Here is a 27,648-nt window from a genome sequence, read left to right as displayed (position 1 = left end):
ACTAATAAGAAGTGTGAGATATTTCAGAGGCTACTCCTTGATTGTAGAGAATCGACGAGAAATGACTGAGGTAAGCAGCAGATGGTCTTTGACGGGAATGATGACTCTTAAAGGATGTATACATACATGTATGGGTAATATGTGAATTCGAACTCATTCAAATATTTAATAATAATAATAATAATAATATTTGAATAATTATTTGTTCAAGATAATACTTATTGTTACTCTTATTTAGTAAAAAAAAATTGTGTTTTAGGTTGATAACATTATAACAATATAATATATTTATTTTAAGTTTTATTTTGTATTAATTAATGTTGATTTTTTGAGTTGATAATAATGTAATAAATTAATATTTATTTTATAATTTAATTTGTATCATTGTTTACTTTATAGGTTTATAACATTGAATTTGCAATAATGTACCAAATGATTTACATCTATTTTAAAATATTTAAATTTTTACAAAAAATTAAATATAAATTATGTTGACTTGATTAACCCAATGTAACCCAACTCATTCGTGATTGGTAGGGTTGGATTAGATTTTTTTAAAAAAAATACACAAATCTGAACCAACCCAACCCGTTAAATTTTGATTGGCTCAGATAATGAGTTTATCCAAATCTGGTCCAACGCAACCTGCTTACATCCTTAATCACTGGTGGATCCAAAAGAATCGGGTTAGGTTACTATATATCTCAACCTCTTCTACAATTGGAAAGCAAACATGTTCATAGCAAAAGACTTGTTTTTGGATAATTTCTACAAATTGCAAACCAAACATGTTTGCATATATCAATGAACGATAGTACAAAATAAGTAGGTTATGCACGAGACTTGCTTTTGAAATGAAATGACAAATAAACTACTTAATAATGAAAAGAAATATAATGATGAAAATATGATGATTAAAGTTCATTTATACAAGTTAAAATTATTCGATGAGAATAACTTCCTAAAAATGAAATATGTATAATCACGATTTTTTAGAATTGTTCCATAGTATTTAACACTTTAAATGATACTTGTTGAAGGATGTTTAGTAGTAGAGTTTCTTCTTCTTCTTATATGTATTTATATGAAAAATTGTTCACTTTTAGAGAATGAAATATGTTGTATGACCTTATTTCACGGTATTTAGTGTTCTAAATGATAGTTATTAAAAAATATTTATTGGTATAATTTATTTTTACTACATGTATATAATGAAAAAGTTGTTTGCTTTATGCATATTAAGATCCTATAGAAAAATTGGGAAAAATACCAAAAAATTGAGAGAATATGACATAAGAGAATTCTAGATAAATGGAGAAATAACAATATCTATTAAAACAAATAAAGTTTAAATATACCAAATATATTGTTTAAGATTCTCTCAACAATTAAAGAAGTATCATTCTACCGCGTATAACATATATATTACATTAAATTATTAAAATGCGAATTGTCTTAAAAATTATAATTACTTTTAATTCATTCAAAGTTTTGAATTCCCATTGCATCATTTAAAATTTTCTCAATGATTCTCTTGATAATTAAATAAGTATAAGTGTATAACTCTACAGTTATTATATATATTCATGCATAATTTATTTTAAAATATAAATGATAAAATTAATATATATATATATATATATATTAAAAATCATTAAACTTCAAATAATGATAAAAAAATTGTCGATATTAATTGTTGTAACTCTTTTTTTCTTTTTATATATAAAGATATTAATTAATATTAAGAATAAAGAGTGAAGTCCCTTGCTTCTATTTTATCACTTCCATATCTTGCAATAATCACAAATTCTGTAGTTGTCATTATAATTATAATTACAGTGTATAATATGTAATTGGCCATGTTTAACGACAATAATAAATATACAATATCTTGATCCATTTAATATACGTCAAACTTGTATTTTTTGTTTTTATTTTTTATTAACTATCTTTAGTGGTCCAACCAGTTTTCTTTTAAATAAAGACTTGAAATTGTAATTAAATTCTTTATTGTTTATATTTTAGTTCTTGAGATTAGAAATTTGTTTATGATCCATAAGATTTCACAAAATATTTTTTTATATATTTTTTTACTTGAACAACTATATTAGATTATTATTTCATATCATTTGTGTGAATCATATTTTAATCCTACCTGCTAAAACTCCATAATGCTATGACTTGGAGATTAATAAAAAAAAATACAAGTAGGGATTAAATTAAAATTTGATACATACAAATAATATCATGAAATAGTAATATGATATAGTAATTCATGCACGAGAATATAAAAAATATTTTATAAAATTTCATAAATTATAAACAAATGTCTAACTTTGCGAACTAAATTTAAAAAAAATGTAAAAAGATGAATTACTAAATTAAAAAAAAATCAATTCGGATTGGACTGCTTACCTTTGTAGCACTAAAAGGTGGTGCAAGGCGTTTGTGATTCTGTGAACATCTAATTTTGGCTACGCGACCGCAAATGATAATGCCATCTCAAATGTTTTCACCTCAATTTGTTTTAAAATTGAAGTACCGCACAAACCATGCTAAAATATAAGTAGCGTATGAAGGAAAACAGTAATTTTAAATTGAACTTCTCCGAAATAGTTCAATCGAAGACGATGCAACGCTGCCTTTACGTTATCTACAATTCCTAAAAGGCTAAAACCCATAAGAGGCAATTAACAGCTGAGTACAGCAAAGCTTTTCTTTAACTTTAATTGGCAATAGAAGAGAAACAAAACAAAATTCTAAACTTTAAAAAACTGAATACTAAGGTTCAACGTGCTAGATTACTTAAATCTTGTCCTCATATTCTGAAAGTGGTGTCATTTGCTCCTTCAAACCTTTCCTCTTACGAATGTCAGCAACAAGCTGTGAAGCTTGTGATCCAGACTCCAATGGATCAGATGACATCATATCCCAGTGATCAAATACGCACTGGGGGAAAGCCTGGCCTGATGTTGCAGCCCTCAATGTGCTTGAGAAGCCGAAGGACTCAATGACAGGGAGGTATGCCTTAATGTTGTATAATGGGGTACCAGGGCGCTGCATTTCCTCGAATACATGCCCACGTTTCTGGTTAAGAACACTGTAGATGCCACCAAGAGCCTGCTCAGGTGCCTGTATTTCAACCAGGTACACGGGCTCAAGAAGCCTAGGCTTTGCAGTCAACATGGAAGCATAAAATACTCTCCTGGCAGTAGGAATGATCTGACCACCACCTCTGTGAATAGCATCAGCATGGAGAACAACATCACACACTTCAAAGCAGATGGCCCTCATGTTTTCTTCAGCCAATGCACCTTCTCTTGATGCCCACTGGAAACCAGCAACAACAGAGTCTTTAATTTCGTTCAGGTATTGAACACCTTTACACATATCAACCACCATATTAGGTCCCAGAGTATCAGGTCCAAAACACCAGATTTTCTTTGCAAGATCCTTATCCCAACCAAATTCTTCAGACAAAATTTTAGAACGAACTTTGGGGTCATCCCTTGGACCAATACGACCATCATCAATAGCCTCAGGAAGCCCTTCCTCCAAGGGTCTGGCCTCCATGTATAGACGGTTGTGCTTGTTGGGTGACTTGCTCATCACAGTGCGGCAAGATCTCTCTAAGACAGTCTCACGGAAGGAGACAACGGGATCTGACTTAATAATCTCAGCTCCACCCATGAAATCATCCTGCAAGTCCTTCAAACAGATCTCAAGGTGGAGTTCTCCAGCACCAGCAACAATGTGCTCTCCAGACTCCTCTATCGTACACACGACCATAGGATCAGATTTGGCCAATCGTTTAAGACCTTCAACAAGTTTAGGAAGATCCGAAGCAACCTTGCACTGGACAGCAACACGAACAACAGGTGAGACAGAAAACTTCATAGCTCGGATAGGGTGTGCATCAACTTCCTTTTCATTTGTTAATGTTGCATTCTTGGTGATAAATTGGTCCAATCCAACCATGGCAACAGTGTTACCACAAGGCACATCCTCAACAGTTTCTTGCCTTTTCCCCATCCAAATTACAGTCCTTTGCACACTCTTGACATACAAGTCTTTTTTCTCTCCAGGGACATAATTTGGACCCATAATTCTAACTTTCAAACCAGTTGAGACCCTTCCAGAGAAAACACGGCCAAAAGCAAAAAATCTGCCCTTGTCAGATGCAGGAATCATCTTTGAAACATAAAGCATTAAAGGTCCATCGGGATCACAATTCCTGATAGCAGTAGAATAAACATCGTCAAGGGGGCCCTCATACAAGTTCTCTACACGATACTTTTGGGCCTTTGAAGGGGACGGAAGATGGAAAATCATCATCTCCAGAAGTGCAGTGCTTGCTGGGAGCCAGGTCTGCATGACACGTTTCATTAGAGCTTTACCCATTAGGTCTTTCTCTTCAGATTTCATGGTGATTCCAAGTTTTTGCAACATAGGCCACAGCTTGTCCTTCTGATCATTCATACAAGTTGAAATTATCTGTTTGATAGGCTCATAACAAAACTGAACAAAACCACGCTTGCATGTAGCAGAACCAGTATTCTTGCTGGTCCATTTCTTGGTGGCTGGATCAAAGAAATTCTCACCCCAGAGCCTTTCCATCATCTTTGCCTCATCAACACCAAACTTTGAGGCATACATTTTAGCAAAGTTGGTCAGAGTGAAAGCCCAGCCATGCAAACCAGCAGAAAAAGCAACAGTTCCTTTCTCTGGGTAGACCTGAACATCACCAAGAAGGGGATCTTCATATGTAGCCATAATCACATTAGCATTCTCAATAACCCTTTGAAATGTCTGATAAGCTTCTTCTCCATCCACCTGAAGCTCAAGGAAACACCTATCCATCTTGTTAACAGTCAAAACAGGCCGAATCCTTTCACCAAGAGCCTGACGGAGAACTGTTTCAGTTTGGACACAGACCCCCTCAACACAATCTACCACCACAAGTGCCCCATCAGTAATGCGCAGGGCAGCTGTAACCTCAGAAGAGAAGTCCACGTGCCCAGGAGAGTCAATAAGGTTGATGAGGTACTCATTCCCATTCCGTTCTCCCTTGAAGTTCTTGAGAGAATCATTGGACATTTCATAGTAAAGAGAGATACCAGTAGACTTGATTGTGATGCCACGCTCAGCTTCATCTTGACGAGTATCTGTCATCCGAACATCTCCAGCAACTTCTTGTGCAATAATACCAGCAGCAGCCACTAGAGAATCCGTAAGAGTTGATTTTCCTGAATTTAGAGATAACAACACCCCACTATCATTTAGACAAATACATCATTTAGCAAAAGAAACAACAAGGTAACTTTTTAGTATGACAAATAATTATGATACCACAATGATACTCAGAAAACAATAAACAGCAACAACCTATGCCTTATCCCACTGGATGATGATAAAAAGAACAGAATAGATGCAATTGAAAATCTCCATTGACTAACCATAAGATACTTTTTAAACAAAATAGCATAATAACCATGATTCCATATAAGGAACAGAGACAAAATTACAAAATCAAATTCACATCTGGAAAGTGTATAACAGAAAAGAAGTAACCAGAACAAAAAATTGTGCCAGTTTGACCCATACCATGATCAACATGAGCAATAACAGACATATTACGAATGTTGTGCTTGTAGTCCATAATGCGACGAAGCTCTTCAGCTGTAAACTTCACCTGCACGCATTGACAGATCTCACAGTTTACGTGATGAATAGTTAATGAAAATACACCAACAGGGTATTTTAGCAAAGTTTTTGACTTACCATCTTGACGTTTCCTTGCACCAAAAACAAGTCAAAATAATGTGACTGCAAATGAATTAAAGAACAATTAGCTCATATACAGAAAGGGTCCAGAATCACATATAATCTGTTTGAACACAACATACTCTGAAAAAATTACCAAAGAATTATTATAATATGATAAATTGAAACTGCTAACAAATGATTCATTGTGACTCAAATTAATTTTGTTAGGATCCTAACAAATAACTTCAAGCAAATTAAATAGTTTGTTTGCTAAGGCCTGTAAAAGAGTATGTTCCAAATCGGCTAAAGTTTTCAAAATCCACAGAAGGTGCTCTGTACAATATGAAAAAAAATGAACGAAATACAACAATCAAAATTCAGCAAAACAATGTATCGGAGAATTTCAAAATAAAAAATGTACCGGTAGTCTATTAATCCATGTGGTTAGTTACATGAAAAGAGGAAACATGGAGACTTTGAAACAAAAATGACGTTACAATAGAAGTAGAAAATTAACGTTGGCTCAAAATCATTTTCACTCCAGCCACTTTCCAACTACTCAATAAAACAGAAACTGAGTAACGATTGATTCAGATACGTGAAACAGAGTAACACAAAAAAAAGTGAATATTAATTATTAATTAACATCATCAAAAACTAAAACAATGTTGCAGAAACACTATCACAATCTTGGTTGCACCGAGTTCTGGAAATAGAAATGCTTAGTGAAAAAAATCAAGCCTTTAAATTGATCAACCCAAAAGAAAAAAAAATAATGACGATGAAGGTGTAATCATGCAAAATTGAGGCATGCGAAAATTACAAAATATCTCAAACAATGTAGCTACATACAGAGTATATGATAATCAGTCAATTCAACCAACAATGCAGGAATCAGTTTAATCACAATGGGAGTTAAAATGGCATTAAGCAAAAAATAGAGCCATATAAAACAAACCCTGAAAGAGAGAGAGGCTGCAAAGGAATCGCAGCTTTTTCTTTCTCTGTGATCAGCTATATATACAGTGTGGTGTGAGAAAGAAGAGCAGAAAAGTATATGCCAAAATATTCTGCACCGTAGGGTTCTCTCTCATTCTGGGCCCGACTGGACTGGGCTTGAACCAGCAAAAATTAGTTAACCATTGGGCTAGATACTTCCTATATGGCAGATGATACACTTCCACTCTCGTATAAGCACACCCCCTTTTTAAAAAAAAAATATATAAAATGTTTAAATTACCCTTAAAAAAAATGAAATTCTTAAATTTATACCCTCTTCTCCGCACCCCCGTACCTCGCACCCCCCTTCCCCGCACCCCGCACCCCCTTCCCCGCACCCCGCACCCCCCTTCCCCGCACCCCAAGTGTTTAAGAGTTCCTGAAAGCAAGTTGGGGTTTGGATTCTGGGTTTGAAAATAAAAGGATCCTTCTTTGCAACCAATGTGGCCACGGTACTCATCTATGGATGGCAATGACGACGCACGATGATGTATTCTTTCAGGATATTTTCCTCCGTATCCAACCATGTATGACATATTCTATGGATTGCTTCCAAGTATGTAATCCACCTGCATAAATGTATACATGTACAGTAAACATATAAAAACAAATCGTTGAGTTATCATATGGACTTAAAAGTATAGTTAAATCTAAAATTTGCATATATACCTGGCTTCTTGCTATTTGTTTGAGTCGCGTTGGAGAAGCCAAAACATTACCACCACAATCAATCTGTTGATTAGTCTTTTTCAAATAGCCAGCATAAACCAGAAACAGAAATGAGAATGCTGTTGCATGCTGCAAGTTACTCCCGCCAGGCTTGAATAGAAGCCCACCTAATTTCTCAAACACAATTTGGAAAAGGTGCAGGGAAGGGGGTGCGGGGAAGGAGTGTGCTTATACGAGAGTGGAGGTGTTAGGATGCGGGGAAGGGGGGTGTGGGATGCGGGAAAGGGGGTGCGGGGAAGGGGGTGTAAATTTAGGAATTTCATTTTTTTAAGGGTAATTTAGACATTTTATATATATTTTTAAAAAAATGAGGTGTGCTTATACGAGAGTGGAGGTGTGTTTATCATCAACCTTCCTATATAAATGCATTTATGATATGTTTGGATGAGAAATTTTAAAATTTTTAATATTTAAATTATTTTGATTTTAATTTTTATTATTTTTAAAAAATTTATTTAAATTAATTAATTAAATTTTTTTAATTTTGAATTTTTAGTTTAAATATTATAATTTGATGTTATCATAGTAAAATGAATTTTAAAAATATATTTATATATTGAAATTTTTAAATTAAATTTTATAAAAATAAATATTAATTAGTATTTAAAAATTTAACAATATTAAATAATTAATAATTTTTAAAATATTTTTGAATATTTAATAATTAAAAATACAACGAGATAAGATAAAATATATAAATAAAATAAAAAAGATATAAAAAATTTTTATTTATTTATTTTAAAATAATTTAAAAATTTATTATTTTTTTGCCGATAGCAGTGGCTAATCTTCTCGCTACGTTGGAGGCACCTCAAAGGGTGGGGTAGCTGACCCCCAGATTTAACGCGACTGCATACACAAGGCAGGATTTGAACCACTGACTTTGCTTAAGCGTGGATCAACCCTTACCTCTGAACCACACGCTTGGAGTTAAAAAATCTATTATTTTAATAAATTTTACAAATATTTATATTTTAAATTTTTTATAAATTTTTCATTCAAATAAAATATTTCATTTTAAAAAAATTTGAAATTCTTCAAATAAATAAATTATTTCATTTTAATTTTTTATTCAAACAAATTCTTAGGGATTTTCTATTTAAACTCTCCCGTGTTTGCTAAATGAACTTCCTTTTTTCTTATTTGTATTTACTTAAATAACTTTCTATCTTTTCTCTTTATTTAAAAGATCACATTTGTGTTTCTGTTTCACACTTACCCTTCCTCCTACTTGTGTGTTCACTCCCTTGTTTTGCAATATTTTAGCTACGGATTTGTCAACAAATCATTTTTGAAATTATAGTGATCATAATTTCCTTCTTTGTACAATATTGACAAACCATTTTTAAAGTTATAGCGATGATAATTTTCTTTAATGATTTCGTTTGACTATTTGTATTTTGTTCTAAGAAAGTAATAATATTTTAATTTGTGTAATGTATTGGTGAAATATTTATTATATACAAGTAAAATTTATAATAAATTATATAAAAAAAAATATTATGTTTAAATATATAATTATATTTAAAATTTGTATAAATAAATATTTTTAAATATATAAATTATATTTAAAATTTATTACAAATAATATAGTTTACAATAGAATATTGTTTTTATTTATTGATAATTTAATTTAAAATATAAAAAATTAGTTCAAAAATAATTATAATAAATAAAAATTAAATTAAATAAAAAAATTTAAAAGATTTCTAAAAACCCTCTTATTGAAAAAAAAAACTCTCAAAAACACCTTCATACAATATATATATATTCTTGTTTAATATATAAGGATTGATTCATTTTAAAATATTAAAATTTTATTCATATATAATTATGATAAATAAAAATTAAATTTGATAAAAAATTAAAGAATTCTTAAAAATCCTCCCATCAACAAAAAAGTTCATAAAAATACTCTCGTATGAAATATAAATGTGTATTTAATATATAAGGGTTGATTTTTTTCAATTACAATATAGTGTTCGTTTATTTGAAAAAATTATTAACATGTTTTTAAAATAAAATAAGTGTTTTTAATTTTTTATGTATTTGTTTAATTTTTTAGTAATTAATTTTTTATTTTAAGAAGCAACTTCTATCAGTTTTCAATTTTTTTTTTAAAATGTACTTGTTTAAAACACTTATTTTTAAGTTCAAACAAACACATAGATAATCATTCTTTTAAAAAATTGAAAAATTGTTCACTCTTTTGAAAAAAATAAATTAAAACACTGGTTTGCTTTTTGTTAATATTTTGTAAAAAATACTTTCCAGAGTGTTAAAAAAAAATTCAAAAATTACTTTCTAAAACACAATTTGTTTTTAAAGCATTTTGATAAAAATTACTTTCATATTCAAAAATATTTATTTGCTTTGATACATAAATAATATTATATTTGTGAGGATTTCATTCCTAAATGGTACTGGTACCTTTCCTTTTTAAGTATTAGATTTTTAGTGGAACAAAACAAAAGACAGAACAGAAAAATAAGAGAGTTTATGATTAGAGGCCAAAGAGTGAGGAAATAAAAGAGCAGTTGTAAAATAATTAGTCTATCATTAGCTATAAAGTGTGAAGAACAAAGTAACTGATGAATTTTCATAGCAATGATTAGCATGCAAGAGATCCACCACCAATTTAGAATCCGAGTAACCCTCCTAAACCCTTTCTCCCACCAAAGGCAATGGAAAAATTTGTGATTCGCAATAAGTTTTATCACCAAAAGATTTGAATTTTTATACTTTAAAAATATCATGTGTTCTTTTGTAATTAAACAATAGCTGGAGGTAAGTTAATATTTTCAAATTTGATATTTTATTTAAATTATTATAAACAATTTGTTGAAATTTAATTTTTTACAAAATGTTATAAATATTTTGTTGAAATTGTGAATAGTGTATGATTTTCTTAAAATCTTAAACAATATCTAAACAAATCTTTATTTATTATTTTTCTTTTCTATAATTTAAAAAAAAAACTTTCTTTTAGTCGATGTGAGTTATTTTTTCTTGATAACCATTCGTCTTAAATCCAATATCGTTATTTTTTTCTAACAATTTTTGAAAGTAGATAAATAACATTCATATTTAGGTCTATAATTTTTATTTTTTTTTGGAGGTGAGACATATTAACATAGTACTACAAACACTAGAAATGTCACTTAAGATGGTTATTTAAATTTCAATTAAACATATGAGCAATTAATGAGTGTCGTGTTTTGAAAAAAAAATAATGAGTGTCATTTATTATTAAAGACTAAAAAAAACATTTCATATTTTGAAGAGATAAAATCAAATACTCACTTTGACCTTGTTATAAAATATAATTTATGAAAAATTGATTATTTTATAATTTTTATAGAGAATTAACTACTGTTTTCATTATCTGTAAATAAAAATAAAAGAAAATATTCTAGAGGTCAATAATTACTAGTATTGGTGCATAACTAATAGTTAAACCTCTTCTATAATAATTGAATGATAATTGATAAGTAATAAGGATAAATTTGGTGTATTATAATATTCTTTTAAATAACTAATAAAAACAAATACTTATATTGATCTTCATGATTATATTATAAGTTTCTTATAATAAGGATGGTGTTGATTTTATAAACATTAAAAAATTAAAACATATTTAAGTTATAGTAAAAGAATATATATTTAAGTCTAAATAAAATTATACTTTAATTTGATTTCTATAATTTAAATCTTGTATAAAAGCTTCAGTTCAAGAATGCAAATATTGTGAAACTAAACTTTAAAACTATATTAAAAATAATATATTGGGCTAGAGGATGCACAAAATAGAGAGTTGGGCAATGGGACTTGAGCCAAGGCTGAGGTTTCCTGGTCCCTAAACTGGAGGGTACAACATGAGGCTGGTTTCACATAGCACCCAACACCTCTTGCTTACATAGATACACACTCTAGTTTTATTAAGTTTCAAAAAGCATATTTTGAAACAGTTGAGGTAGTTAATTTCAAATGTTTACAAATTAACTTGATTATTTAATATAGTGATTAAACATTATGTTATGCTATGAAATTGTTTATACTAATGACAAATGTAATACAGCGAATGAGATTAGTTTTTGACATAGTTAACTAAGGAAGGATATGTATAGCATGACAAAAATTGCTTATAATTTAATTTATTTTATACAATAAAATAAAAAGTTGTATATCTACATAGTATGTTTATAAAATAATGTCGGATAAACTAGAAAATTGTTATATTATATAATTACAAAGTAGATAGATATAATTTTTTTTTGTGGATATAGAGATGCATATTATTCCTAAAATAAAAAAATATCTTATTTATAAAAAAAATGTTTATCACACATTGCAAGTGCTGAAATATTAGTGGATGTGTATTTAGAAATCAAAATAATTATAATAAATTGTAAAATCTAGATATTTATTTCTTTTTTTAAAAAAGCAGTTTGAGCACTTTAAGAAATGAAAATCAGTATTTACTTTATTTAATTTTATTTTTTTCCCCTAATTTAGAGGAGTAAGATCCTGTACAATTGAGAAATTAAGCGGAAAGGATCTGAAGCATAAAAATTAATTGATTTATTACTAAATAAGAGGTATAATATGAATACATTAAGTATGAGCCATTAGATGCAAGTGTATCCTGAGGCAGATTAATTTTGATTACTAAATTAATTGATTAATTTTGATTACTAAATTAATTGATTAATTTTGATATGAAAACATTAACTATGAGATCGGAAATCCATATGAGAGAAGAGCTTGTTTGTACTTGGTTGTTGTTGGCTGATATTCTGCTATCTCTCTGCCTATAGATGTGCTCCGAAACAACGTTACGTTCAAATCAATTCAACATCCAATCATTTTCTCTTTCTTTCTCATTTTTTTTTCTTCTCCTTCTCTTTCCCTTTCAATTTCTCCCCTCCTCAAACCTAAGCCCTTCCTTCCCAAACAATTTCTCAATTTCCAATTCATTCTCTCCACTTCCACCATCGCTTCACTTCCACTGGTACGATTTTATGTCTTTGTTCTTTTCATTTTTGCCCTCTTGTTTTTCTGCAGATTCATTCTTCACCATTTGTTATTCCAACACTAAAGAAGCATTTTTTATTGTTTTTTCTTCTCCCTTGTATGCAAAATTGATATTCCACTATCACCTTTACCTAAGCCAATGGAAAGATTCAGATAAAAGCCAAATTTTCACGTGGCAAAATACTCAATCCTTTTATGATACAATAGGCGTGTGTGTGTAGCTTTGCCTCTTTCTGTGTTTTTTCAACAACCCTATAGTTCAATGCATCTCTCTTTATTTTATGTTTAATTACACACTTCTTTGAAACAGTCGAATTCGTCCTTACCCGCGATGAATAAATTAAATAACATTTTTTTAATCTTATTTTATGCTTATTACTGTGCCTTGCTTCAGTTTGAAATTGCAAAAATGTTCACAATTTACCAAAACATGGCCGTTTCCACATAGGAACGGGATTTTGATTGCTCTTCCTTATGTTGTTGTTGGTGATCTGATAATCCACCAAGCCTCGGGGATGACCTTTTCTAAATGATTTTGTTTTGCTTGTTTTATAAATACCCAGATTGGTGAAGTAAATGGAACATGAGGAAGCCCCTATCTTGGAAGAAAGGGCTATGCAGGAAATTGAGATACCCATTGCCTCTGAAAGACTTGATATTCTTCCTATGAAGGCAGAATCATCTTGTAGTTCTGTTTGTTCTTTTTCCAGACATGAAAACAGTGTTGTAGCATCAAAGGAGTCGTCAAAGTCAGCGAAGAAGCTTTCTGGACTCATTGTTTTCTATACCATTGTTATGGTTGTGGAAATTATTGGTGGATTAAAAGCTCACAGCCTAGCTGTCATCAGTGATGCAGCACACTTGCTTTCTGATATTGCTGGATTCTCTATCTCTCTCTTTGCAGTATGGGCTTCAGGTTGGGAGGCAACACCGCATCAATCTTTTGGATACAATCGTCTTGAGGTTTTGGGGGCTCTTATATCTGTGCAGTTAATTTGGTTGATATCTGGTTTTTTAATATATGAAGCAGTTGGTAGACTTGTTCTCCAAAATGCCAGTGTGAATGGAAAGCTCATGCTTGCTATTGCAACACTTGGGTTTGTTCTAAACTTTATCATGGTTGCATGGATTGGTCACGATCATAGTCATCATCATCATGGCTGTCAAAACTCAGGTCATGATCATAGTCATCAACAATGCCATGCAGATCATGATCATGGGAAGGAGGAACTATCTACAATAACTGATGAGGAGAGTGTTACCCTGGTTTCAAGTAGTCAGAGAAATACTAATGTGTTGAACATAAATCTCCAGGGGGCGTATTTGCATGTCATGGCTGATATGATTCAATCTATTGGAGTGATGATTGCGGGAGCCATAATATGGGCTCAACCGGAGTGGTTTATAGTTGACCTTGTGTGTACTCTTATATTTTCTGTTTTATCTTTAAGTACTACTCTTCCCATGCTTAGGAATATTTATGGCATTCTGATGGAAAGGACTCCAAGTGAGATCGATATCAGTAAACTGGAAAATGGCCTCAGAAATATAAAGGGAGTGCAAGATGTTCATGACTTGCATGTTTGGGCTATAACCATTGGAAAATATGTTCTGTCTTGCCACATAGTGGCTGAATCTGGCACCAGTTCCATTGATTTAATAGGCACGATTAAACATTACTGTGAACAAACATATCAAATACAACATGTAACCATACAAATTGAGTAATGCTACATTGTTTTCCCGTTACTTTATTCTCCCCATATGAATTATTGGCAGAGTGAGTTTGATATGCTAAAAAAAATGAAGAATTAGACAGTTTAAAATAATATTCGTGTTTGATTTTAGAAAATGTAAGCATAGGACAAAAGTTTAAAAATTGGAAAACTGTAAATGTTCATCCCATTTTCGGGTGGAGAAAAGAGAAAGATAGAAAGGAAAAAAGCAAAGGTAGAGAAAATAAGTGATACATGCTATGTAGTAAGATAAAGAAAAACAAAAAATGAGAAATCGAGTATATGTTTATAATTATCCTGTAAAATTGTTACTTGAAAGACTATTATGCACAGCACTATCCAAAAGTAAAGAACGCTCCACCATTTCTTCCTCTCATTAATATCCCTCTTCATCCTAAAGTAAACAACACTCAACATTTTCTTCATCTCATTAATTCCAAAAGTAAAGAGCACTCAACCATTTTTTTCCTCTCATTAATATCCTTCTTCTATGTACCACCTGTCTCTCAGTTTTCTTCCCCTGTTATCTGTGACACTCGGCACAAACACCACTACACTTAAGAGCATAATGTGGAGACTGACATTGCTTGCAGGGGGCGGTTAAAGCAACAACAACCCAAAGATGAAGGTTTGTTTGCCTAAAGTTCGTCAAGCTTAGTGAAGACTGGCCATGTTCGTGTGGTGTGAAAGGTGCGGACAGTGGTTGGGCACCGTGAGAACAGTTGAGTATGGGATGTCCTTTGGAGTAAGATATACTAGGCACTAAGGAGAAAAGAAATCAAAATACAAGAAAATGTAAAGGCTTCAAGGTCCTACCTCTTTAACGAATCAATTAATGTTTTTCTCTAATTAAAATTAGAAATTCATCTTAGAAATACATGCTAATCTCTGACATTAACCTTTGCGTCCAGTGTCAACATGAAACTTTTTTTTTATTGTTAAATAACATAGCAAACGTACAAACACTTAAAGTAGATACCCAACGCAAGAAATTTGGTTTTGTACTCTGTTTTATAAGCATTAATATTACTGGATTCAACGATACAAAATTGTCGACATGATTTGCAATTATATCGACTAAGAAATGCTCTCCCCATACTTGATAACTGAGCTACCTCGATAGTTGTCGGTTTAAACTAGTACTTGTAATTATCTTTTTACAAAACGCGGTTCTTGATTAGATTTTGCCTCCAGAAGTAACGAACGGCGGGTTAATATATTCTGTCAAGCAGATCTCAAAGTAGCTTCGCAACAACAATGAACCAACAAAATCCCGAAGGTACGTATAATCTTACATGACCTGACCTCTCTGAAAATGTCAGATTCCCATTAACCACCACGCTATATCGTCAATATGTCAGTTCCAATATTACATCAATTCATGAGAAACTATCACATCACGGAAGAGATAATCGAAAGAAACTAGCAAGACTATTTTATAAATTTCACATACTTCGTTTTCGCAACTCAATGAAGTAAATGTACTCTACATGTGTCTCTCTCACCCATAAAGAAGAGGGGAAAAAAAGATAAAAAGAGAAAGGGGGCAAAACAGAATTGGGGGGAATACTATCTGCTAGCAATGCTTTTTACTCAAATTTCACTTTAAGTGGAGCAGCAGCCTCTCTTTGTATTCGCAGATGCATCCCCAACATTGATGGTGGTACCTTGACCAGGAACTGAGGTACTAGCAGCTGCTTCCTGAGCTGCTAGTGCCTTTTTGCTAACAATATGATAAATCTCTGTCAAAATGGTTTGGAATGCCTTCTCAATGTTGGTTGCTTCCAGAGCAGATGTCTCGAGAAACGAGAGACCTTCCCTCTCTGCCAATGTTTGACCATCATCCCCCGAAACCGCTCTAAGATGGCTCAAATCAGATTTATTTCCAGCCATCATGATAACTATATTAGAATCTGCATGGTCCCTCAGTTCACGCAGCCACCTTTGGACATTATCAAAGGTTTGCCTCTTTGTTATGTCATATACAAGTAAAGCACCAACAGCACCTCTATAATAAGCACTTGTAATGGCACGGTATCGCTCCTGACCCGCTGTGTCCCAGATCTGTGCTTTCACGGTTTTTCCCTCTACCTGTAGACAAATAAACAACCCTTAGTCAGTAGTGCTGTAATACAAACAAAGCTTCCTAATCAAGGTTTCCAAAAATCGATCCATGGCCACAGCGTCAATGATTTTGTTCAATTGATTTGTCCGCAATTTCCAGCATTATTAAGTGTTGCGACAATACCGTAATTGTAATTTATATACCTTGTTCGTAATTATAAATAAATAAATCCGTGTATCATCCAATAACCCTCAAACATAACCAAAAAAATTCACTCAACATCCACTGCATGGTATTAGTCCTAAGTTAATAGATGATAATTATTTGGTTACTGATAATCCGAATTTTTAACTACGAAGCAATCCATCAGAAGGTACAAAAGTCGGGCCAAGACTTCAATCAATTTTTTTAATTATACTATAAATTATAAATCCGAGTCCTCATCCACTCGATCATAGCACCAAAAACTAAAATCATTCTTAACAACTATTCATACTAGTTGCTATCCTCGGAAGAGAATGCGAGGTACTATAAGCTAATGAATCAATGCTTTGAAACAGAGATTAAAAAAGATAAAATAACATAATCAAATATCTATCTACGCAAAATTAAAGCAGAAGGAAAACATAACAGGACAAAATCCAGACATGTAAAAATGAAATAATCAATCAGCAAAGTTGAAGTACCTGAAGAGTCCTGGTGGCGAACTCAACTCCGATAGTGGATTTGGACTCCAAACAGAACTCGTTCCGAGTGAACCTGGAGAGGATGTTGGATTTGCCAACACCAGAGTCTCCGATCAAAACGATCTTGAAGAGATAGTCATACTCGTGGTCCACTCTATGCGCCATGGCTCCTCTCCCCTCCGATCTCTGGAACCTGCGAGATCCAAGAGCGAATATTCATTCAGATCCAAAACGGCAGCGTTAGGAGCGCGAAACGAAGCAACGGATCTACGAAGGAACTGAATCGGAGAGGAAGAGAACTCACCGTGAGACGTATTGATACGAGACAGCGAGGGATTAGTGAAGGAAATGCGTTGGGTGAGGTTTTAGTTGGCGGTAGCTGAGCGAAGTAGGGAACTTGAGAGACGGTTGGAATAAGCGAAGGAACCGCAGAGGATTTTGGTGATGAAGAAGAAGAAGGAGGCTTTTTGAGAGGAGAGTGGCCGAATTGGCCAATGGGAGAAAACGGAAATGTCGATGAGTGAGAAAGCAATTCCAACGCCAAATAAATAAGTTTTTTTCTTTTTCTTTTTTTAATTTTGGGAGAAAAATAATAATTTAAATTTGGTGTGGTTTTTATATCGTGGAGGGAAGGGAACGGTGTCGTGTTGGGAAATGGGACAAAGTCCGTGGGAAGGGTAGAGTAGAGTGCCCTTTGCCAGTTGCCACTGTTTTTCCACGTTTTTCTTTGTTGGCGTCTTTTCTTCCTTCTTGCCAGATCAATATCCTAACCAATCACAACCTTACTTCCTGACCTTGCAAGGCTTTAAAAAAAAAAAAAAAAATTAATGAGGGGAATGGAATGGAATTTCAGCAATTGACCATATTTATTAATTTTGAGGTCCATATGCTTTGTCACAGTGACATTCTTATGCTTATGATCTTGTTTTCAATTCACCAATTTGTGTTTTCTTTTTTCCGATCTCATGGGTTGATTTTGTTTTAAGAGAAATATTAGTAGTATACTCACAATTTTTCTGATTTCTAATTTTTTTTTAGAATGAACATGATAGATATGTGCTATTAGTATTTTTATGCTTTTAATCTTGAAAAAAGTAATTAGTGAAAACTCTTAATTACAAGAAAAATTAAAATTATAAATATTAATCATATAACTTTAAATGAATAATTAAAATTACAAAAAGCATATATGATTTTTTTAAATTATATGATCGTTAACTAACTTCAATCTTTATTTTTTTTTACCTCGATCTATAACCTATGTAATTGAATGGTTTGGGTTCATAATTGTCATGTTGACAATAAGCAATAGTTTTTATGTAAATATGATTGAATTATTGATATTTATTCATCTTACCTTTCAAAATTTTATTAAATGTGTTCATGGATACTGTATATTTACATATCAGATTAAAGTTTAAAAGAAGAAAAAAAAATAGATTACAGATAATGAAATGAAAAGTTTAATTACACTTTTCTTGATATTTATTTATTGCAATAATGTTTTTAGAAATTTTTGTTCGATGGGAGTTAAGGATTTAGATTTGAGTTCAAAATTGTCGTGTTGATAATAAACAATAGTTTTTCTATGAATATGGTTGGATTACTAATATTTATTTATCTTACCTTTTAAGCTTTTACTAAATATGTTTATGTGTACAGTATATCCACATATCAATTCGAGGTATACGTAGAAGATAAAATAGGTTGTAAATTAAAAATAATAAAATAAAAGGTTTAATTACACTTTTTTTCATCTGTGTCATGTGTGATAGTATTTTAAAAAAAAAATTATGTGAAAGTTTTTATGATTCTTTTTAAACTTTTTATTTAATGAACTTATTTATACTAAATATAAATTTCTATCTTGGACAATAACGTTTTAATTTTTTTTAATAAGATACTTTTAAAGTTTTTTTAATTTAGTTTTTATTTGTCATTATTATTTATGAATTAAAATTTAATATTTTTAAATGAATTATCAATAATAAAAATAATATTATTATACAACATAAATTATTTAGCATAAATTTAAAATACAATTTATATGTTTAAATATATTTATTTATATATAAAGTTTAAATACATATTATATATTCAAACAAAATGTTTGTTGTATATATAATTTATTACAAATTTTAATTATATATAATAAATATTTAGTCACTAAAATACTAATTAATTATATTCTTCTTCAAGTTTTTTTGACCGAAATAATAAATTTTAAATAAATTAAATTTTATGTTTTATTAATCTTTACTTCACAAATTAAATTGATTAATCTTTTATTTAAAAGTTATCAATTTTAATATTAAAATTTTCTTCAAATAAAAAAATCCTAATCTCGTAACTTTATATATATATATATATATATATATATATATATATATATAATTTTGCTACTTTTTTTCTTATAAAGTTTTAGCAGTACCATTAAATTATAAACTTAATATTTCTATATATAAAAAAGTTAACAACCTACTTTTACATTCATTTTAATACAATATCTTTTATCGATTAAAATTTATTAAAAATTAATCATGAAATACATTTTTTCTATGTAAGGTTTAAGATCATTAAATTTTTTGATTTTTGATTTTTTTCTAAATTATATTTTGATTCTTTATCTTGTGTTTCTTTTATTTATTTTGATATTTTAACTTTTAAAATATTCATTTTTATCATTTATCTTTTAAATTTAAGTTAAATTAATCTTTTAAAATCATTTTTAAATGATTTAAAACTTGAAACTTATCTCATAAAATTTAATAATAAAATATTTTGAATACGATTAAAGTTCAAAATAAAAGTGCTACAAACAATTATAATTTTTTTCAAAAACATGCATCAAAATCTAGTCATATTCAATTAAGTATTTTTTCCACTTAAAAAAGTCAATTTATATTATGAAACATAGAAATTTCAACGAATTGTTTTGAAAGATGGATTTTGTATGACCTTTTTAAATAGAATTTACATATAATTTACTTATTTAAGAATTTTACAAAAATCTTTGAGATTTTACAAGATTTTTTTTTCTATTTTTCCTTTTTTCTTTATTTCTCTCTCTCATCTTCAATTTTATTATCCAATATTATATGTTGTTAAAATTTTCAAACTATTAAAAGTTAACAAATATTTAATTTTAATAAAATTTAATATTAAAATATAAAAATTTCAAAAATATATTAAATATATATTTTGAGAATTCTATTGATTAATAAATTATAAATTTGATCAATTCAATAATATAAATGAAAAAAATATAAATATTTAAAAAGTTATATATAAAGAAATAGGACATGAAACTATAATTATTTGTATATTAAAAGATTAAAAAAATTACTTTTTTTTCTTCATTCAAATCTTATCTTTCATGTTTTTTTTTTATTAACTGTATTGTTTTTTAAAATTTCATATTATCCTTTAAAATTAAATAAATTCTTTTAAATCTTATAAATTCTTAAGATTAAAATCTATTAAAATTTATATTACAAAATCTTGATTAAAAAAGTCTTTAATTTTTTTTGTTTGAAATTATTACATTCTTACAAAATATTTTAAAAAAATATTAAAAATCATTAAACCTTTACAAAATATATTAAAATTCACAAGACAATTCTTATAAATTCTTAAAATAACATAGGTTGAGTTCTTTAAGTAACTTGATGTAGTAGTTGTTAGCGCCAACAAGGCAACAACTTTTTTCATCGCGGAAACAACTAATTAACAACTTGCTAAACACAAATTAATTAAGTTGGACACATATCCTCATTTTTCAACCATAAAATATGTCTGGTAGTTGCATGAAGAAAACAAACTTGAGAATTTAATTATTTTAATCAAAGACCAGACATTCACTAGTTATACCGTGTTATCTGTTCTTACATGACTGTATAATACTATAGTTTCATGACGTATACATTGCAAGTATATATTTTTATAAACTTAATTTTTGACTAAATCAAACACACTTGGTCAAATTATAAATTTGGATCATATGATTGGCAATACTTTTTCACTCTGGGTGATATTAACTCTACCACTAGACTTTGACCTAATACAATTTTTTTTAGAAGAGACTAAATCCAATAGAATTATTAAAGTTCTCATTGAGGTAATATATAGCAAGTTTAAAATTTGAATTTTGTTATAAGAAAAACGCCAATAATACAAAAACAGTTGTTGTTTTTTTTTTTCATAAAAATATTCATGCAGTATTCTAAAATTAATTTTTTATTATTAAGATTCAAGTGGGGCAAGTATGAAAGTATGTATTTATATTATTATTTATTAACTTTTAGGCTTAAATGTATTAATTATAATTATATAATTTTAATTTCTTAAATTTTAATTGAGTAATTTTAATTTAGTTAAGTAGTTGTTTGATTTCAGTCTCAAAATTGAATTTTAGTTTTTCAATTTTTAATTAAGTAATTTTAATATATATCGTAATTATGTAATTTTAATTTTTTTATTAAAAATTTAATAATTTTAAATTTATAATATATATATATATATATTAAAATTTTTAACCTATTTAAAAAATATATATTATAATTTTTTATTTATATTATATATTATTAAATAAATTAAATATATATATATATATATATATATATATATATTATTAGTATTATAATATTATTGATAAATTAATATGAATAATATGAATAATATATTTATAGATAAATTAATATAGATGTTGCTCTTTTCCCAGTTCCGAGGGTCAAAGGTTTTGAAGATCGGGATTTTCTTAGGACCATATGGGATCTTTGTTGAGAGGCAGAATATGTAATCTCCCTTTCCTACTCAAACCCCACCAGGGAGAAGGAACCGGTCAAATGGATAGGAGAGTTTGGAGTGAAATTAGTTACTTCTCTAATGGATTGCTACACACTGGTTCAAAGTATCGGTCACCCTCATAGGGATGTTTCTGAATTTGGACATGTTGTTGGTGCAGGTAGACTACATTTCAATAGTTTCACAAATTCTATTCTTAGTTTTTATCCAGATAACTTCACTTGTTCATAATATAGTAGGTGGTTTCTAGAGTGGACTAGTTATCAAATGGTGTATGGTGTACCACTTTTATTTATCATTAGATGCATCTAATCCTATTAGCATATTATACGTTCTGTCACACAAGATTTAATTTCTCTAATGTTTTTTTTCGAATTTTTTCTGAAATAATATTTTTTTAAAAAAATTACCCAAAAAACATCTGTTTCAATTTATTTACACAACTAGCATGCTTTACTGTTCACGTTAAGAACGGGCCGTTCCAGATGAAAAAATAACACACGACGAATGGATCAGAACAATTCGTTCCAGATTCAAAAATAACACATGACCAATTGAACTAGAATGGGCCGTTCTGAATTCGGAACAGGCTGTTCTGGCCAGATGGGTCGACATATGGAACAATAGACGTGAACACAATTGACGGGTCATCCAATGCAAGGTCCATTATTTCACACACGAGAATACATTGAATGGTACATGACCAATTCCATCTATTTCCTATCGTGCCACGACTACTACAAGATCCAAGGACCCATCAACGACGAAGGACTTTCACAACATTTGAAACTGGTGCAACTTTCATGCGATCGTATGAAGAGACTCATCAGCATGTATCAAATCCTCCACACAACATCACCTACAAGAAAACATAATTGATAGAAGGCAATTGTTTACAACAACTTCAGAGAATTTTTTTACAAATTTATTTGGAGTAGATTTTAGAACTCCATCTTCAGTACAATCATACATGCAATCTCTTTATCAACCGAAATTCGCTAATGAACCTGGTAGTTATTCAACAGCATTTCAACAACTAGTGCTTGATAATGAACCAATTCCTTCTGAGCAACAACCTTCACGGCGTAATTCAGGTCGTAACAAACGTTGCCCTCGTTGTAGAACTGGACACCATTACGGAGATTAAAAAACTTATATAATTCACTCTATCTTAATGTTATCGTTTTTTACTTACTAACAAGATGTATCTACTTGTCAATGCCTCATCAATTAAGAAATACACAATTAAATGTGTTTAACTTGTAGTGATTTACGAATGGGTGGTCATTCAAGAAGTTTCCCAAAAAGTGTACTAGTGGAAATTAAGTATGTCAAAAAATCTTATGTTGATTTGTGATAATAGTTGTTCATCTTAAAGGCGACCAAACATTTCAGCAAGGGTTATCCATGGAGAGTTATAATGGTAAAAAGTTCTAACTAACAATAAAATTTAATACACTATGTCTCTTTATCAATGTAATATGAATTTTAATGCTATGCATTTTTACTTTTAATGCACTATTTCGCTTATAAACTATTATAATTATACATTATTTGGACATGTCTTCCTAGTGTGATCTGCAGGTTATCTAGGCTTGTCATTATTAGCCAATAATCTTCATGTCGGAACTTGCATTGTAGTAGTCGTAGCACAGATAAAAAATAGATGGAATTGGCCATGTACCATTCCATGTATTCTCGTGTGTGAAACAACGGGCCTTGCATTGGATGACCCATCAATGTGTGCTCACGTCTGTTGTTCCATATGTCGACCCATTTGGCCAAAACGGTCCGTTCTGGTTCAACTGGTCATGTGTCATTTTTGAATCTAGAACGAGCTGTTATGATTCATTCGTCGTGTATTATTTTTTCATTAGGAACGACCCATTCTAAACGTGAACAATAAAACGTGCTAGTTGTGTAAATAAATTAGAACAGATATTTTTTGGGTAATTTTAAAAAAAAATATTATTTTAGTAAAAAGTTTGGAGGAAAACAGTGCGGTAATAGTGGAAGAATTAGATCTTGTGTAACAAGATATATAATATGCTAATAGGATTAGATGCATCTAATGATAAATAAAAGTGGTACACCATATACCATTTGATAAACTAGTTCACACTAGAAACCACCAATATAGTAATGACAACTGAAATTTAAACTTTGTAAACACTATAATTCTTTTCTTTATTATATTATTAATGATATCAATTAAGTCATTTTTTATAACTTAAATATGTCAATAATTATATAATTTTAAAATTATTAAATTGTTAATAAATGAGACTAAAATTATATAATTTTAAAAATTAAAATTTGGTGTAAAAGTTGCATAATTATAATAATTTAAAAAAGAAAATAATTATACTAAAATTTTGAAGTACAAAAAATTGTATAATTGCATTAAATTATTGTTTGTATATTAACTTTTAACAAGTGTAAAAGTCGTGTTTGACCACTGTCCAGTATACCCGTATGCCGTATCTATCCACCGGAACGGCAACCGAGTAACACCGAAACGGCAATCTGGAATTTCCGTGGTTGAACGACGCGACGTATGAAGACGAAGAAGCTGCGATGGTTTCACAGACCATTCACAATCGCAACAAGTTTACCTCTCATGTTTCGATTTCGCCGTTTTTCAGTTAGTGCGATTAGGGTTCTAGGACCGTGATTGTTGATGCACATTATCATGGAAGATTAATCATAAAGCAACCAAAACAATCGATAGTACTTTGCTTCCTTGCGGAATGCGGCAATGGAAGCAATTGGGAGAGGTGTTGGTGGCGGCTTCCATCACCAACACGCTATCTCACTCTCACTCTGCAACTCTCAACCTCCCTCGCACCCTCGCCGTTGGACTCAACCAAACCCTAATTCTCAAAATCCTTTCCAACCCTACGCTCCACCCTTCGCACAAGCTCCGTTTCTTCGAGTGGTCTCGCTCCCACCACAATCCTTCCCCCGCCGCGTACTCCCTCATCCTCCGCGCCCTCTCCCGCGCCGGCAACTTCTCCGACATCCCCTCCCTCCTCCATTCCATGACGCAAGACGGCGTCGTTTTGGACCCGCACACCCTCAATCTCCTCCTCCACTCCTTCATCCTCTCCTCTAACTTCAATTTAGCACTCCAATTACTAGACTACGTGCAACACCTTCACCTCGACCCTACCCCTGTCTACAACTCGCTTCTCGCTGCTCTTCTCGCGAAAAACCAACTTTCCCTCGCCCTCTCCATCTTCTTCAAGCTCCCACACGCCGTTGATTCGAAATCCATCGCCTGCAATCAATTATTGGTTGCTCTTAGGAAAGCGGACATGCGGGTGGAGTTCAAGCAAGTGTTCCAAAGGTTGAGGGAGAAGAGAGGGTTTTCCTTTGACACGTGGGGTTACAATGTGTGTATCCATGCTTTTGGTTGTTGGGGCGATTTGGTTACTTGCTTTGAGCTTTTCAAGGAGATGAAGGATGCTAAGGGGTTGGTTGCCCCTGACTTGTGCACCTACAACAGTCTCATTGCAGCGCTTTGCAGGCTTGGCAAGGTGGATGATGCGCTCGTCGTGTGGGAGGAGCTGAATGGCTCGCCTCATCAACCCGATCGCTTCACTTACACGAACCTTATTCAGGCGTGCTCCAAGACTTACAGATTAGATGATGCCACCAGGGTTTTTAACCATATGCAGAGCAATGGGTTCAGGCCGGAAACGGTTGTTTATAACTCTCTGCTGGATGGACATTTTAAGGCCACTAAGGTTACAGAAGCCTGTCAGCTGTTTGAGAAAATGGTTCAAGAAGGGGTGAAGCCGTCATCCTGGACTTATAATATTCTCATTCATGGATTGCTTAGGAATGGCAGGGCGGAAGCGGCGTATACTATGTTTTGTGACCTCAAGAAGAAGGGCCAATTTGTGGATGGGATTACTTACAGCATTGTTGTGTTGCAACTTTGTAGGGAGGATCAATTAGAGGAGGCGCTGCAGTTGGTGGAAGAAATGGAAAGCAGAGGTTTTGTTGTTGACCTTGTTACTATAACATCCCTCTTGATTAGCATTCATAGACACGGTCGCTGGGATTGGACGGACCGCCTTATGAAGCATATCAGGGAAGGTAATTTGGTACTCTCTGTTCTCAAATGGAAAGCTGGAATGGAAGCTTCTATGAAGAACCCACCTAGCAAGAAAAAGGATTACTCACCCTTGTTCCCTGCCAAAGGAGATTTTAGTGACATCATGAGCTTCATGAGTGGTCCCCAGGATACCGCCAACATTAATGATGGGGAGGAAACTTCCAGCAATGAAATTGACGAGTGGTCATCATCGCCATACATGGATAAATTGGCCAATCAAGTGAGCTCCGCTGGCCATTCTTCCCAGCTGTTTACTCCTTCTCGTGGACAAAGAGTTCAAGAAAAAGGGTCGGATTCTTTTGATGTTGATATGATGAATACTTTCTTGTCTATATTTTTGGCCAAGGGAAAGTTGAGCTTGGCTTGCAAACTGTTTGAGATTTTCAGTGATGCAGGTGTGGATCCTGTGAGTTATACTTATAATTCTATCATGAGCTCATTTGTCAAAAAGGGCTATTTCACTGAGGCTTGGGCTATTCTAACTGAAATGGGAGAGAAGTTTTGCCCAGCTGATATAGCCACATACAATATGATCATTCAAGGTTTAGGAAAGATGGGAAGAGCAGATCTAGCCAGTGCTGTTCTTGATAGGCTACTGAAGCAGGGTGGTTATCTTGACATAGTTATGTATAACACTCTCATCAATGCTTTGGGGAAGGCAGGCCGAATTGATGAGGTGAACAAGCTCTTTGAGCAAATGAGGAGCAGTGGGATAAATCCTGATGTTGTCACTTATAATACATTAATTGAAGTTCACAGTAAGGCAGGGCGATTGAAGGAGGCTTATAAGTTCTTGAAAATGATGCTGGATGCGGGATGCACTCCTAACCATGTTACAGACACAACTTTAGATTATCTAGGGAGGGAGATTGATAAATTGAGATTCCAAAAGGCATCAATTTTGAGCGAAAAAGATGATCCATCTTGAGATGGCAAACTTGGGTATAACTTAAGTGCTGGGGATGGGATACAATTCTAGCAGACTATGAAATTGGAATTTATAATTTAGTTTTGTCCTGAGTTGTGGTCTGCTCATGTTCCTGTGATCAAAGACAATGTTAATTATTTTTAAGAAATTGCTGTGCTAATAATTGAAGCTCAGAGATAAGAACTCAGAACACCTAATGGATTCAACCTAACTTCGTCGTGGATGTTATTGGAAGCCTGGAATCGTTGCAGTGCTAGGCATCATGTATATCTAGATCAGAAATTGGTGTAAGTGCGAGCTTTCTGTACGTGTTATGGGATATGTGAAACACATACATTAAAGTGTCACACACTAGCAGAACAGAACATATACTGAACTGAAAATAATTTGATCCTGGAGGTTAGATGTTTTCTTTTCTGGGTTACAGCAGGTTAGTGATTTTTGACAGGACATTAATTATTTTATCCCATGTCTACGAACTTAGGTGCAATGAGAAATTGCAAATTAAAGAAGCATATCCTGTAAACCATCGCTCATTATATTTCATTCATTGCACTCCCTTTATCCATTCTTTTATTTGTCTTGTGGTCTCTACTTTACAAATTAAATAGGGACTCCACTCGTTATTACTCCTTCAACAATATTCACTGGTTCTTTAACATTGCTACGTGTGTATTGTGACCTAAACATTTATCACTGGCGGCTTTTCTTTCAACACTGCACTCACCATAAGACACAAAAGGTGTGGGGAAAAAAACTGTTAGGATCTTTAAATATGG

The 27,648-nt window shown here is 31.7% G+C and overlaps 4 protein-coding genes across 4 annotated transcripts; 2 read left to right on the top strand and 2 right to left on the bottom strand.

The window, feature by feature from the left end:
* Positions 1 to 2,574: 2,574 nt before the first annotated feature.
* Positions 2,575 to 7,033, bottom strand: LOC109790330 (elongation factor 2). The gene is made up of 4 exons (XM_020349465.3): positions 6,725 to 7,033; positions 5,782 to 5,826; positions 5,605 to 5,692; positions 2,575 to 5,246 (listed from the first exon to the last, which is right to left on the bottom strand). The coding sequence occupies exons 2-4, from the start codon at positions 5,782 to 5,784 to the stop codon at positions 2,806 to 2,808; spliced, it is 2,532 nt and encodes an 843-aa protein (XP_020205054.1). The 5' UTR covers positions 5,785 to 5,826; positions 6,725 to 7,033; the 3' UTR covers positions 2,575 to 2,805.
* Positions 7,034 to 12,233: 5,200 nt separating this feature from the next.
* MTPB1 (metal tolerance protein B1) lies at positions 12,234 to 14,277 on the top strand. The gene is made up of 2 exons (XM_020349464.3): positions 12,234 to 12,505; positions 13,092 to 14,277. Exon 2 carries the CDS (start codon positions 13,105 to 13,107, stop codon positions 14,254 to 14,256), a length of 1,152 nt encoding a protein of 383 aa, XP_020205053.1. The 5' UTR covers positions 12,234 to 12,505; positions 13,092 to 13,104; the 3' UTR covers positions 14,257 to 14,277.
* A 1,396-nt stretch (positions 14,278 to 15,673) lies between these two features.
* Positions 15,674 to 17,550, bottom strand: LOC145949315 (ras-related protein Rab11C). Its single transcript, XM_083061852.1, has 3 exons — positions 17,320 to 17,550; positions 17,016 to 17,208; positions 15,674 to 16,355 (listed from the first exon to the last, which is right to left on the bottom strand). The coding sequence occupies exons 2-3, from the start codon at positions 17,178 to 17,180 to the stop codon at positions 15,870 to 15,872; spliced, it is 651 nt and encodes a 216-aa protein (XP_082917978.1). The 5' UTR covers positions 17,181 to 17,208; positions 17,320 to 17,550; the 3' UTR covers positions 15,674 to 15,869.
* Positions 17,551 to 24,262: 6,712 nt separating this feature from the next.
* Positions 24,263 to 27,437, top strand: LOC109790328 (Tetratricopeptide repeat (TPR)-like superfamily protein). The gene has a single exon (XM_020349463.3). It carries the CDS (start codon positions 24,569 to 24,571, stop codon positions 26,867 to 26,869), a length of 2,301 nt encoding a protein of 766 aa, XP_020205052.2. The 5' UTR covers positions 24,263 to 24,568; the 3' UTR covers positions 26,870 to 27,437.
* Positions 27,438 to 27,648: the final 211 nt, after the last annotated feature.

This window comes from Cajanus cajan, chromosome 8 (genome assembly GCF_000230855.2).
Source record: "Cajanus cajan strain Asha chromosome 8, NIPB_CcT2T_4, whole genome shotgun sequence".
Taxonomy (NCBI): Eukaryota; Viridiplantae; Streptophyta; class Magnoliopsida; order Fabales; family Fabaceae; genus Cajanus; species Cajanus cajan.
The sequence above is the reverse complement of the archived record's forward strand: the minus strand, read 5'-3'. Positions and strand labels throughout refer to the sequence as shown.

Coding starts and splice junctions, on each gene's coding strand:
- LOC109790330 (XM_020349465.3), bottom strand. Junction 5,247..5,604: donor TATTGCTCATGTTGATCATG/GTATGGGTCAAA, acceptor CTCTAAATTCAG/GAAAATCAACTCTTACGGAT.
- MTPB1 (XM_020349464.3), top strand. CDS start 13,105: ATGGAACATGAGGAAGCCCCTATCTTGGAAGAAAGGGCTATGCAGGAA.
- LOC145949315 (XM_083061852.1), bottom strand. CDS start 17,180: ATGGCGCATAGAGTGGACCACGAGTATGACTATCTCTTCAAGATCGTT. Junction 16,356..17,015: donor TCGCCACCAGGACTCTTCAG/GTACTTCAACTT, acceptor ATTTGTCTACAG/GTAGAGGGAAAAACCGTGAA.
- LOC109790328 (XM_020349463.3), top strand. CDS start 24,569: ATGCGGCAATGGAAGCAATTGGGAGAGGTGTTGGTGGCGGCTTCCATC.